This window comes from Pangasianodon hypophthalmus, chromosome 23 (genome assembly GCF_027358585.1).
Source record: "Pangasianodon hypophthalmus isolate fPanHyp1 chromosome 23, fPanHyp1.pri, whole genome shotgun sequence".
In the NCBI taxonomy this organism is placed as follows: Eukaryota; Metazoa; Chordata; class Actinopteri; order Siluriformes; family Pangasiidae; genus Pangasianodon; species Pangasianodon hypophthalmus.
Window position 1 is genome coordinate 9,482,032 of NC_069732.1, and position 14,125 is coordinate 9,496,156.

At 36.6% G+C, this 14,125-nt stretch overlaps 1 protein-coding gene across 4 annotated transcripts in view; it reads right to left on the reverse strand.

Annotated features, from left to right (window-relative positions):
* vps50 (VPS50 EARP/GARPII complex subunit) overlaps positions 1–14,125 on the reverse strand; it is a 142,257-nt gene that overhangs the window by 111,271 nt on the left and 16,861 nt on the right. For all 4 annotated transcript variants that reach the window (XM_053228415.1, XM_026929712.3, XM_053228416.1 and 1 more), the window contains exon 5: positions 7,377–7,430. In XM_053228415.1, the coding sequence (XP_053084390.1) occupies positions 7,377–7,430 (54 nt within the window). The remainder of the gene's footprint in view (positions 1–7,376; positions 7,431–14,125) is intronic.

The following is a 14,125-nucleotide window of genomic DNA, read 5'->3' on the forward strand; positions in this document are numbered from 1 at the left end:
CTTTGCGTGCAATATAAAAATTATTTAAATAAAACATATTATTTGTTTGTGCTGATTTGTGTCATACAAATAATAACACAGCCTAGCCTCTGTCGATGTTGCTGTGTTTATTAACCATTATCATTAATAGGTTTATACCCCCATAGAGATAATATTCTGTTCCCATACTATAAGCCAAGAATGAAAGCCAGACACCACACAGCCTTATCCGCTGCTCATTTTTCGGCTTAGTGCAGTGCACGAGGTGTCTTGGTTCACTTCTGAACTGACCGCAGTGAGGAAAAAAAGGTAACGAGCAAAATGCTCTCGTTAAAGCAATAAGCTCTGTTATTTAGAAAGACAGAGCAGTGATAAGGCGCCCCAGGAACATACCCGTGATCCCACGCGGCATTTCCTGAATTAATTGCTCGGTGGAATTCTAGGCTCCCCCCCCCCTCCTCTCTCCACATTCTAGCGTTTGAAGAGCTGTCAGGGCCTGAGGTGAACACACACTCAGAGAACCCGTCCCTTAGTCTTAAGACGATGTGCGTCAGCTACGAACTTTAGCACAGAGCTAGCCTTCGGCGAGAGAGAGAGCATCATCCCACTGTCATATTAAACATAATTATTTGGCAACAGAATATGAGGTGGAAAAAATCGATTCCACAGAGGGCATGTGTACAAAGCTTCTTTATGCCCAACATCACAAAAGACAGCATTGGGTCTTCAGAGACTATCACTGGTTATTACTGGTATCTATAAAAACCCTGGAAGGCTCCAGATAAAACAGTGCATTCAACAAAAAACTGTGTCTAGGGCAACCTAGAGAACATCAGACAGGATTCACAAACACGATCAGATGAAAAACAGAGAAAAATAAGCGCTGTGTTTGAAGTGTGTTACGCTTTCAGTCTATACTCGTACACATGGGAGAGTGAGAAGTTAATTAGAACTCATCAGACTTCTAATTAGTATGCGAACAATTAAAGAAAAATCTCATAACAGGAAATCAAACCTGAAGTAAACAGTTTTCTAATAAATTATTCTCAAAAAAAAAAAAAAAAGATTTCCACCTGAGGTTACTCAGAGCTTACGTTTATTAATTTCTGTACAGTAATGTTATACAATAAAGGAAGGTGATTAAAAACAGTGTGTGGGGTTGACTGGTGCAACAATGTCACACTTTCACAGTTAGTCACATGACTTTTTCAAACAAGTAGAATTCAACTTCTCACTTGAACAGCCTAATGATTCATTCGTTATTCAGTGGATAGCTTCACCTGAATATTATAGACTTCAAGCTAAAACTCTACTGAGATCAGCAATGACCCTGATGCTTATACTGAAGATCTTTCCAACATACTATAGTATACAACTGTGGAAGAGAAATGATTTATATTTATATTTACAATCTGGTGTCACCCAGAAGAGGATGTTTTCTCTTATGATTCTAGTTCCTCTCAATGTTTCTACCTCATGTTGTCTCAGGGAGTGTTTCCTTGCCACCGTTGCCTCTGGTTTGCTCATTATGGATAAATCTAAATCTATATCTATATCCATATATCTGTAAAGTGGCTTTGTGATAATGCCCACTGCTGAAAAGTTGTCCATTGTTGTCCATAAATAAAATTTAACTGAATTGAATTCGAGGCCTCGGCCACAAACAAGTCTAGTCCTTCTTGTTACAAATTTTTATGCTTCAAATATCCTTCAATTATAATTCATATAATAATTAATAATAACAGGAAGGATGCTATTGAAGAAAAACTATTTAAGACATTTAACCTTGCTATGAACTTGTGCCTTTTTAGATCAGTTCCAAAATCTAATCAGTTCATCATCTGGTTTCAATAATAATTCCACATAAATCCTATAATTCAAGCACTCGTTCTTGACATGTCATGCTAAGGAGAATCTCAGACAGATGAACAGATGAACAGCTGGACAGACAGATGCATGAACAGACGGACAACCCAAAAGCATAATGCCAATTATTGTAATATTTGGTATAAATATCAAATAAAATGCATTTCCATTTATCATCTCCAAGTTCTGTTTCTTATAGTAGCTAGAGCTGGACAAAACCACAATATCAATACTGTGTTAAATTATATCGCAATATACTTATACACAATAAATTTTTTTATCCTACCTACATTAGATCAAATGTTGTGTTATCTGTGTTATCAATCCCTGTCTAAAGCTCTTTTAAGTGGTCACCTTAGAGCAAGGTATTGTATTATGCAAGGGTATTATAGTATGCAAATGTAAACTTTTTTTGTTGTTTTTATCAGTAGTAATATGTCCAAATGCCACTCCACTCTTAACAATAAACTCATAGGATGGTTGCTCATTAAGTGGAATAGTCTAATAGTTAGTCTTGACTAATTTGCAGTTTGATCTGAGAGCCACTTATTTAAACCAGCATCCTTTCTGTATGTGTAAGATTTGATGAGCACGCTCCTGGAGTACCCCTGGAGGGCATTTGCCACTGCCTCTTTGACTCACCAGGCCCAACTGGGGGGCAGTTTGCAGCTGCCTCTGAGCCTCATGAATGTGTAGTACCCGAGCAGTGCTTAAACTCGGCCCTATTTTGCCAACAGACAGAGAAAGCAGATTCAGCTGTGGCCTGGATCCTCACCATCCTATACTCTGCTTCATGAGCTCAGGAGCAGCTGTAAAAGGCAATGTTCAATCACCCGGGCTCACACACTGACCTCAGGGCTGAAACAGCCCAGTCTAAATAACCCAGGCCACCTGTTACGCTGGCGAAGTGCAGCTAGACAGTCTACGGTGGGCTGCAATCCTCAAAACACATCCAGACAAAAACAGTGCACTGTCACAGCCACCTCAAGCCAGTTGAGAAAATGTTCAGTTATCATGAGAGCATCAGAGCGAAGAAAGGAGAGCAAAGAAAGAACAGCACAGAGAAAGAAATAATGCTACGTTACAATTTCTGAAACAACCACTGCTCTAATAAGAGTGGAGCTAATGGGATGTGATCAAAACTGAGCCATTACAAGTTACGACACGGCATCTGTCTACAGCAAGGACCCTTGGCATAACATTCTGTGCATTCAGTGTCAGGAGTTTAGTTAATGGTGTATGCAGGAAGGTACTCAATGTTTATGGTTTCTATCGTTTCTCTTTTCCTCTAAGCATTGCCAATATTTGAGCAGAAACAGCCCGAATCTGTATAACAGCCCAAAGTTAGTTATTTCCAGCCTCATATAGAACATGACTGGAGATTGTATCTATAAAAGGCAAGAAAAATGTTTGGACACTGAAGATCACAAAAATAGAATATTTGAAAAATGAGTTGAAATTTGAAAAGAAAGCATTGGGTTACTTTTCATTCCAGAAATTTATTTAAAAAAAAAAATAAAGGCCCTTTAGGCACTTATATTGTACAGGACACAAAATCATTCGAAATGCACACTGACCATTTCACGACCGTCTAAATCAAGTCCATGTTCCAGTTTTGCAATTCAGGGTCCCAGTGGGGAGTTAAAATTTGGTTTGAGCAAATAAAAATGTAAATGTGGTTAGCCCTAGAGTATTCCAAAATGGCTTCAGCAGCAGTTTTCCTGATTCAAAAATCATTAGCTCATTATTGAATAGCCAGAAAACACAGGAACTGCTCCAGCAATGCAATCAACAATGTCTTCAGAAAGCTAGTTATATAATCTTCTCCACACTGATGCGGATACAGATTAAAACATGCGATTAATCTGTTTTGGCATTCTAGACCACTAAGCACTAATCACGGAAACACGTATTTTAGAAAGCCCATTTTTGTGTGGCTGAGGGAGGACCAGTGAAATTTGAGAGTTTATGTGTACCGTCCTATGATAGGACCCAGACTGTGATTCAAATTCAAAATGGAGGTGGAGTAAATTTCACACTTGCTGTGAGTGACATTTTGGTCACGCTTTTTTATTATTTTTTTTTCCAAAAGCTATGTATAAAGCTACGTATAAATCCTGCAACTGTAAATCCTGTATTTCATCCTCTAACACCTTGCTTAAGGTGGTTTTGTGGTATCTGGTATCTTTTATCTGAGCATGATTCCACTGTAATATAATGTCACTGCAGCTTAAAAGCCACAAAATAAAAAAAATAAAAAACCCTCAGGTATAGCAGCTAGTCAACACTTATTAAACATATATAATGCAGTCTGTTTAACACAATACTTACCTGCCACATCTGTAGAAGTTATTTGATATTGTTATTTGATGAAACGCCCTGGGGAAAGCTTAGATTCTGCAGAGGCTTAGGATATCAATTAAAGCTTTAAATGTTGTGTTCCAAATTTAATACAGTAAAAGGCAACCTGTAGATAATAAAGCACTCATTCTGACAATCATATTTTGATATGATTTCCAGAAACAAGGCAAATGCACTACTTATTTCATTAGAAGACAAGTATAATTGCTTCCTGTGCCAATACACGCAAATGCTCTATGTTCTAGGATATATAAAAAATTTATAAAATGGATCAGGAGATTTTCCATTTTAAAAAACAAGAACAAATTGTTCAGCAAGCTGCATTTCCAGTAACAACAGGAATGAGCTTTCTGTATTTGTCCTCCTAGCTGTTTCGGTGACTGGAGCCAGGTTTGTCTTTTCTTTTCTTTTTTTTTCCTCAATTTTTACAATGTAGTTGACAAGAAGATTTTAGAACCAAAATCTTTTTTTTTTATAACTTATTTGTTTTCAAATATATATGTTTTAAATATATATTTTATTTTATATATATAATGTTATGAACATATATGTTTTATTATACATAAAATTTACACTTTTACAGTTGATGAACAGCTGAGTGACCAGGAATAACTGAAGAAAGCAGGATTAAAAAGTTACAGCTCTATACACAGCACCAAATGCACAGCAGAGAATAATACAAGGAATTAAAATGTAACCGCACTTAATTATGGGGCAATCAGACACAACAAATCTCAGTATATTGGTCTTCCCACTGGACTCTTTTAGTTAGACACAAGAAATGGACCAATTAATCTGCAGGCAAGTGAACTACCCACTAGCAACTTAATTCACATGGCAGATTTCCAGAGAGCAGCAAAAATGTTTCAAACTACACTGGGTTGGAAATACAGCTTGCTTTCATTTATGTGTAAATAAAGCCCAGATCTCTGCCACAGGTTGGTTATGGAGAGGAATAATATTTAAAGCTTTGGCACTTGTATTTCCATATTACTTTAAAAAGATGAGCAAAGGAGAAACCACTCATCCTGACAGCCAATCTCAGCAATCTACTAATCTGTCTGTAGGAGACACAAAAAGATTAATTCCTTCCCCTCCAGGCCAGAATCCACAAATCCGCAGGGCAGAGTCTATGGAGGAGAGCAAAAATCCCACCATTTCCTGATCAAAGCCTGGACAGTGTGGCCATACAAAAGTCCAGGAGAAAAATTCCAGAGTAATCCACTGGGGGAGAAACAGGCTGAGGAGAGCATACACAGCTCCTCAACTCTTTCTTCTCACACTACTTTAATCCCAAAGCACACGGAAATCGTTAGCGAGATCAAAACACACCCTCATTAACAGGTTTGTCAGTGGCACCGTCTGTGAATCACAATGAGTGGGCTTACATTTCCACAAACATCTTTTCATCATGGCAGCCTACAGCTGTGAGACAATGTTGGTGAACTTTCAGAGATTTCTGCATAAATGCACCTCATAATAACGTTAGTCTCAAAAACAGCCAAGATATCAGATGATAGAAAAAAGCACATGAATCCTTTAGCAACTAGAAGTAATAACTCAACAGAAGTTTTCTCTAAGTGGTGGTGTGTCCTGGTAGCCAATATGAGGCACTTTTCCAATTTCCTCTAAACAAACGAACATGGATCGTGTTTTGGATGTCTGGTTTGAATGAGTTTCTTCAGGTCACACCACAGCATTTCACTGGGATTGAGGCTGTTCGGAAATTTCTGTTATTGGTTTATTTTCGGAGTGCTGTCATGTTGCATTACTCTAATGCTTTTATATTTTAGACCACAAACTGGTGCTGATATTGTAAGGTAGAATATCCTAAAGGATCTTAAAATAATAATAAGTCCTCTGTGGGTCTAATGCAATGCCAATATCTGCATCTGTGTCTATTTAGTGCTCTAAATATCTGTAACTGTACACAGATTTGGACAAATTAGTGAAATTCTGATTAGAGTTGACAGAAAGAGCCATCTAATAATATTTTACCAGATTTACTTAAGTTTTTTTTTTTCAGAAAGAACAAAAACTTTTGCTGGATATGTTATCAGAATCTGCTCCGAAGATGGGACGCAATCAGAATGAGGTCCTTTAAGCGCTATAACATTATAATTCCCATGAGATTCTTTTAATAATGATGGAGAACATTCATTTAAAAATGATTTAAAAAAAAAAAACATGCAATAAACATACAAAATAAAATTTTTAAATTAAATAAATGATTATTTTTGGATTATTTTGTTTGTGAATTTCAGGCCAGTTTGTATAGAGCTATGGCAGAAATATGTTTTTATTTTTGAGCTCAGTAAGGCATTGTTTAGGTCAGGCTAGTGGAACAAGCCAAAAAAAATATAGTATTCTTTCATAATGTATTCCTTCATAATGTATTCGTATACAATTAAATCCCTAAAGTCTGAGCACTGCAGCTGCAGTTGCATGCCATAACTTCTACAGTCCTCCTATCTGTAGCTGGAGCGCTCTATTGAGATACAGAGGCTCTCTTATTCATTCATTCATTCATTCATTCCTTTCACATTTGTCCACAGAACAGTAAACTGCAGTGCTGAAGAAAATCCGGGTGATGTTTAGTAGTGATTTGCTCTGCAGTAGACTCTCATAAGCATAGCATTTGTTTTGGATGTGTAATAAATTCATGAACAGAGTCGTTCAACTGAATGAGACCCTCCGTCTTCTGTGTCAATCTGTATGGTGCGTCTAATAATTATAATCTTTTCCATTCTGAAAATCTTCAGCAAACTGTTTCTTCTGAAATCACTTTTGACTGAGACATACTGCACCATATTGGGTATGCTGTAATAAACCTATGTAGTCAAAAGTAACCGTTTTTTAACAAGACAGGACAGGATAAACGCACCCGAATTTACTGGAGCACCTTCAACCTGAAACTCTTTTTTTTTTCTTTTTTCCCTCCAACGAGCGTCTTTGAGGCTTTAAACCACATCTTTTAACTCAAAAATGTTTGGCACGTGTTAACTTTTTAACACTTTTTTTAAATATGTTAACAATAAAAGACTGACAATTGAGCAGGGAAAACAGTCAAAAGTATTCCAGAAAAATATCTAACAAAGGGTAGAAGCCAGCAATGGCATTAAAATTATACTTTTGAGAATATATAATGAGATGAACAGAAGAAATCTTACCTTAACATAGGACGGCTGTTTCTCTAGAATAAGGTCAGCAACTTTTTTTGAAACCTATATGAGCAGAAAATAAAGCAAAGATCAACATGGCATCCATCAATATGACGAAAAATGCATTAAACGCCAAAGAGCCTCTTTGACACATCATGAAAATATCAATACTGTTATTGTCACTACAATTTTAGAACAAACTCATCATCTTTCATATGATGGAGGAACATTTGTAAAAGCGTTATGCCCTAGTTCTTGAAGTGGGGTCCGGATTTATTTATTTATTTTTTTTTTTTTAAAACTGTTAAAGAGGTTGCTAGCTATAAACACTTTGAGAACCCCTGCCCTAGAGTCAATAGCTGCGTCTCAGCTGGCATACCAGGCGTACATATAATGTGATCAATGGGAATGGGATGGCATTCATTTAATGGCAATACAATGGGAAATTCAGTAAGACATGGCACACTATCATTATACTGATGTATTACAACTTGTAAAAAATGAAGTGTGGACTTTCAGGCACTTTTTGAACTTGTGGTCAGCAGTCTGCTCTATGTACAAATCGGAGTGGAGCCATAAAAGAATACTGCAGGGGACAAAGGGGTAGACTTCAAGAGGTAAAGTTATATATAAGGGATTCTTGGCCTTTTTTCATTCCATCCCACCATGGCCGGGTATGAAACTTAGTATTATATTAATGCCATTATGTTGGCCAAAAAGAGCAAATTTTGTGTATATTCCACCCAGGGGAGATCCCGGGACCAATCTCTTGCTTGTCAGTACAAAAGATCTTCAAAAATCTGCTAGAAGCACTGAAATCAATACACTGTGTCACTACACCCCAGATGAGCATTAGAAAATATAAACCTGACATTTCGGGTTTGAAATTAAATGGTCACTACTGAGGAGGCATGCCATGATGTACCACGTGGTAATTTAATATTACCACACAAACATTTAAACACAAAATGGTGTTTGGTTTGAAATGATATTCTTTTGCTTAAATTCAGGTACTACATACTTAAATACATAGTGTATATATACTGTTAAAATATATATATATATATATATATATATATATATATATATATATATATATATATATATATACATATATATATATATATATATTTTTTTTTTTTTTTATACCAAAGCACTGTAAAAATTTTTGGTTCTGATTGGTCAGAAGGTGCTGATTCATTTTCTATAATGGCAGCTCTGACAAAGGTTTGTCAGCTCATATATGTATCATTTACAGAGACTTTTATGGAAATAGATCTATTATAATTAATGTTTTTTTTTTTAAATGTGCTGTTATTTAGCAAAGAAAAACTTACACCTGTTGATATGGTGAACAGTTTCTGTAGGGAGAAGTTTATTTAACATTTTTAGTCTCTGGCTTCAGCGCGTTCTGGTTTCTCGGTAACATGACAAGCTGCTGTTTTTTTTTTTCTTCAATGGAAAGACAAAAGGAGAGGCTGCTGAAGGGACAACTGTGTAACATAAGTGACAAGAGGAACTAAGTTGTCTCGCAGATGTTCCACAATATTAAACGTAAATGGTTAGGAACCATGACGTGTTAGTCATTAATAAATAAAAAAGTATAACCGTTGGCAAACTGCTGTGGTATAAGAGGAATAAAACACTCCGGGACATGCTGTTATAGGAAAGTAATCAAATTCAGTGTAGTAACTGGAGCTCCAATTTGACTCGAGCCACATCACATCACCTCACCATGGCGTTGATTATTTTCCTACAACTGCACATGCTTAAATGTTTTACTCCATACATAGTGCATAGAACAACACCTGAGCTACCAAGGACACAAAATACCAGGTTATGGTGTTTGAACCTGGAAAGAAGTAAAAAATTGATTCTCTGAAGACGTAGACTAGAAAACACTGCTGTAGAACAGCTGTATAGTGTTTACGCTTGGGTGGGAGAACAGCTAAAAACACTATGACCCTAGAAGACATGATGTGCAAAGAAGAAAACTCTTCTCTTCTCATAGAATTACTTTTTTTCATGGCATATTTCTTTTTTCACTACGTTTTAAAAAACATCATCGCAGGCCTGTGGCTAGTGTTCCTCCAGTGATGGTGACACTTTATTCTGACAAAACCAGTCAAGTCTTATTTTCCGAACCTATCTGATGTAGTGACGTGCTGGTAATAAAGTTTCGCTTGGATGGATGGTCTGAACATTGAGGTAGGACGTCCTGTGGAAGTGTAGATCATTGACAGGCTCACAGACAAAGACTGACTAAGCAACCTGCCAGTTGGTGCTGTGCAGATGACAGACTGACATGAGATGAAGCATGTCAGGACAGATACCACTGCGCACAGCTCCCACAGAGTGACAGGAAAGTGACTATTATGGTGTGTTGTAGTGTGTGTGTGTGTGTGTGTGTGTGTGTGTGTGTGTGTGTGTGTGTGACAGAAGTAGAGAGAAATCATCCAAAAAAAAAGAGGCAAATGAACCAAACTAATTAAGGTTATAAGCAAAATGTAGTAAAATGCTTCTCTCTCTGAATCAGTTATACCCTTATGAGAAAGATGGTTAAATTCTGCATAAAAACAAACCTCTGACAAAGCTGATTACACTGTTCACCATTCATGTTTGTGTATTAATTTGTCACAGTCGAACAGGCTGAAGAATACATATACGGCAGTGTGGAGAGTGTGGTAGGATTAATCCTAAAACTAAGCAAAGACTCACAGAGGAAATGGGATTAATGTCAGACTCCAGTCGTAGATGACCATAGCGTTACCACATTAACATTCTACCTCAGTTAATACACCTGATTTAATCCTGTAGCTAATTAGCAAAGAATGCCTGTACAGGGGCAAGAGATGCACAGAACTACATAATTACCACATCACTAAAACAAAGGCCAGAAGTACAAAAGCAAATCAGCAACTCTAATTTAAGTCTGTCAACACATCAAAACGTCACTGAAACTACTAAAACTTTTCCCTACAACAAAGAGGTTCCTTCACAGTGTCACACAAAGTGATGTACGCTAGCTAGTTATTACTTCCTGAAGCAGGTCCGCAACATGTAATTTTAAAAAAACACAATGGGGCATGCTGTTATAGGAAAATCATCACGTCAGTTGATTGTTTACAAATAACAGCAGATTCTGAAGTGTTTTCCTCCTCTTATACCACAGCGATTTGCCAAAGCAAAACAATTTTATATATTAGAGAATGACACATCCCTGTTATCACTTGTTATAGCAGCTATAAACAGTGCTTTCCTCACCAGCCTCTTTTTTTTCTCTCTCTTGAAGTTAATAAGACAAAATAACATAGCTTATCATCTTACTGATAAACCCGAAGGCGCAACGTCTCCTGTCGGAAAACTTTTTTGCGGACATCGCTAACAATTTTTTATTTGTTGTGGAACATCCACAAAACAAAACCCTTTGTCCTGAAGACTTTCCCAACTTGGAAAAACTTGGAAAAACTCTGACTTTTACAAAGAACTGACACTGGAGACTCTTCCATAGATGCTAAAATAAACGTGTCCTCACTCTAAGTTTCAATGTAACAATTAGACATATTTTGTAATCCGTTTACATGGAGGGTCCGACATACAAGTCCCTGTGTTAGCTGTGTATGCTGTTACTATAGAAACACTAATTTATTAGAACGAGTGCATTAATATAAACCTGGGATTTGAATTACAGCTCACACTACAGTCAGAGCTGCTGTTATAGAAAAGTAATCAACACCTTCTGATCAATCAGAATTGAGAATCACACAGCGCTGTCGTACAGAGAGATAACCAAGGGAACAATGTTTTGGTTTTAGCTTTTTAATCTTCTCTGCATCTGACAATCTGGTTGTTAATTAGAAAGCACGAGTAATTGGAAACAAATTAAACATGGCATGGACCACCACCCATTGTAGCCTCATGGCTGTGTATCTCCTGTGTATCTTCTGTGTATCTTTATACTCTCTTTATTCCCTCTATCTGGTTGCTACTCCTTATGTTTACATTTACAGCAACTTGTATTGTTATTCTTTTGCACTACTGTCATCTCATTCACTTTCTACTAGAACTGTGTACTAGTCGGCGCTGCACTGTAATTACTGTGCCCATTGTCTTGTTTTGGTAGATTTGTACTGTCTTGTGCTGTCTGCACATGTTTGCACGGTGCACTTTATGTAAATATATGTAGTCTACTGTAGTTCTGCTTTTGTTTTACGTAGCATCTTGGTCCTGGAGGAACGTTGTTTCGTTTCACTGTGTACTAACTATCTGTATATGGTTGAAATGATAATAAAGCCACTTGACTTGACTGCTATACATGCACAAAACCTCTGCGTTCTTTGACAAATGCTTATTCTAATAAAGACAAACAATTTAGTTAGAAATAAAATGCAATCTTTCCCTAAGCACAAACATGCAGCCTCAAGAGCATATCCACAAGTACCTAGACAATAGGAGCAACCATTCAGAGATGACCATTAGGCCCTTCATCATTGACTGCTAAAGGTAGATCGATTTCCTTTCATTGCAGACTGGATTTTAGTGTGTGTGTTTAGAGTGGGTAGTGAAACAGGCTGAGAGTTGAGACGGTTACGGCAGCAGGGCTGATCTGAATCGAAAACACATAACTATTCTCATTCACCGCTCTTTTTCAGTTTCCCCCAGTCCATCAGCTTTAATCAGTTTGCTTCACCTGTGCTAATGGCTTATTTCTCCACACAAAGGGCAACTGAAGGCTCTGCGCAGGCGACGTTCAGCATGCTAAATACACTGTGGTACAGTGAATGCTCTCGTTCCAGACTGATCTGATTGTGAGTTTCTGTCTGTTTTTATATTTCTCTTTCTATAGTGCATGGCATCGAATCAGTAGGTTGAGTCAGAAAGGAAAACATTTAACTGGGAACTTGCAGAGACAAAAGATTATCCTCATGCCTGAAATTAACCTGTGACAAGCTGAGAAACAGTTACAGCTCAGGCAAGCAATTAGTTTAGTGATGAACTGCTGCCAGGGAAGTGTCAGTAATCCTGAAGACTTTATCATTTTTCTCATTCAATCATCTCTCTGAAGATTTTATAATTAATAATTTAACGTTATGAAACTTCCACAAAACAAAGCCCACCATCCTGGACACTGTTCCATGCTGGAAAACTTCAAGTTATAGCTTTACTTCTGACTGTTACAAAGCGCTGACACTGGAGACTCCTTCCGAAAACGCTAAATAAACATGTCCTCACAGTAAGCTTCACCATATCAACAATTACACACATTTTGCAGTCTGTTTATGTGGAGCATCTGTTACACATGTTCCAGTGTAAACTGTTACTATAGAAACTACGTCATATTAGAACAAACGCATTAATCTAAACCTTAGATTATGTCAGGGATTATGTTAAAGAAAATTAATCAACACCTTCTGATCAATCTGAATAAAGAATTCAACAATGCCATTATATACAACAAAACACCCCAAACAAACTAAATTATCTATAATCATGAGAATTTGTCAATCACTGAATCAATATAGATAAGAAAAGATTGTGGACACAAGACCAACTTTTGGAGAAAGTGCCTCAGGAAGATTGATAGGAAAAAAGAAGCATTAAAAAGATACAGAATAAAGGAACAACAGAAACTAAACAGTTCATCCTTGTCTCTAATCTGTTTTCTGCACTGCTCATACTCCCAGGCATGTGTGAACCCTGGATCATCCTGAATCAACAGCAAAGCCTTGTTTGTTCTTTAAAGACACATGCAGCATGAGCACACACTGCCTAGAGAGTGACAGACTGTTCTGTTAAACATTCACACGGAGTATGATAACCTAGATAGCATGATGCATTTGTTGAGGGTAACCTGTGCAGCGTGTACAAGAGTCAAGCTACAAGTTAGAGATTCGGATGTCAGAAGACTGATCACAATGTTGTGACAAAAATGTCGGCAAATCTGTAAACTAAAGCTTCAAGTCTATGCTGCCCCCAAGTGGCACAGACAGTAGAGAAAGGACTCATGTTGCTGAGATCTGGGTTCAAGATCCAGACCTGGGTGTGGATTCTAGAGAATGGGTATGGTTCATTTTAGGGCTGAGTGATATGACGATATAATATATAATTTAGATATTGTGATAGATTATGTCACAGCATGCTTTTCTGAGATATCTGGGGTGTCATGACTAATTTTATTGCATTTTATAAAAAAAAAAATATATATATATGTATGTATATGTGTGTGTATAATGTATATATATATATATATATATATATATATATATATATATATATATATATATATATATATGTATATATATATATACATACACATTTAATAATCACAAACTCACTGGAAGCAGCTGATTCTGTACTTTGAAATTGTAAAATATTAAAAATGCTCACAGATTTTTTTAATATTTTTTTTTCTGTTTTCCTGTCAAATGTTTTTAATTTAAATTAAAAAAAATAAATCAAAATAATTCATATAATATTATAATTAATTTGTTTATTAATACACAAATGTATTATTGTTTATAACCTTTTTTTCAATGCAACATTACTGTATTGCCAACTGTGTTCAAAAAACTATATATTTATAATACATACTGTGTATCATAGAAATACCTTTGAGAATCATGATACATGTTTGTCTCATTTCCGTGTAGTCATATAGTGATCACAAAAAGCAGAGCTGAGCTCTTTATATAGCTAAGATTTAGCCTATAGTGAGAAGTTTAAAAAGATAATGAAAGATGACAAGGACAAGGCCACAA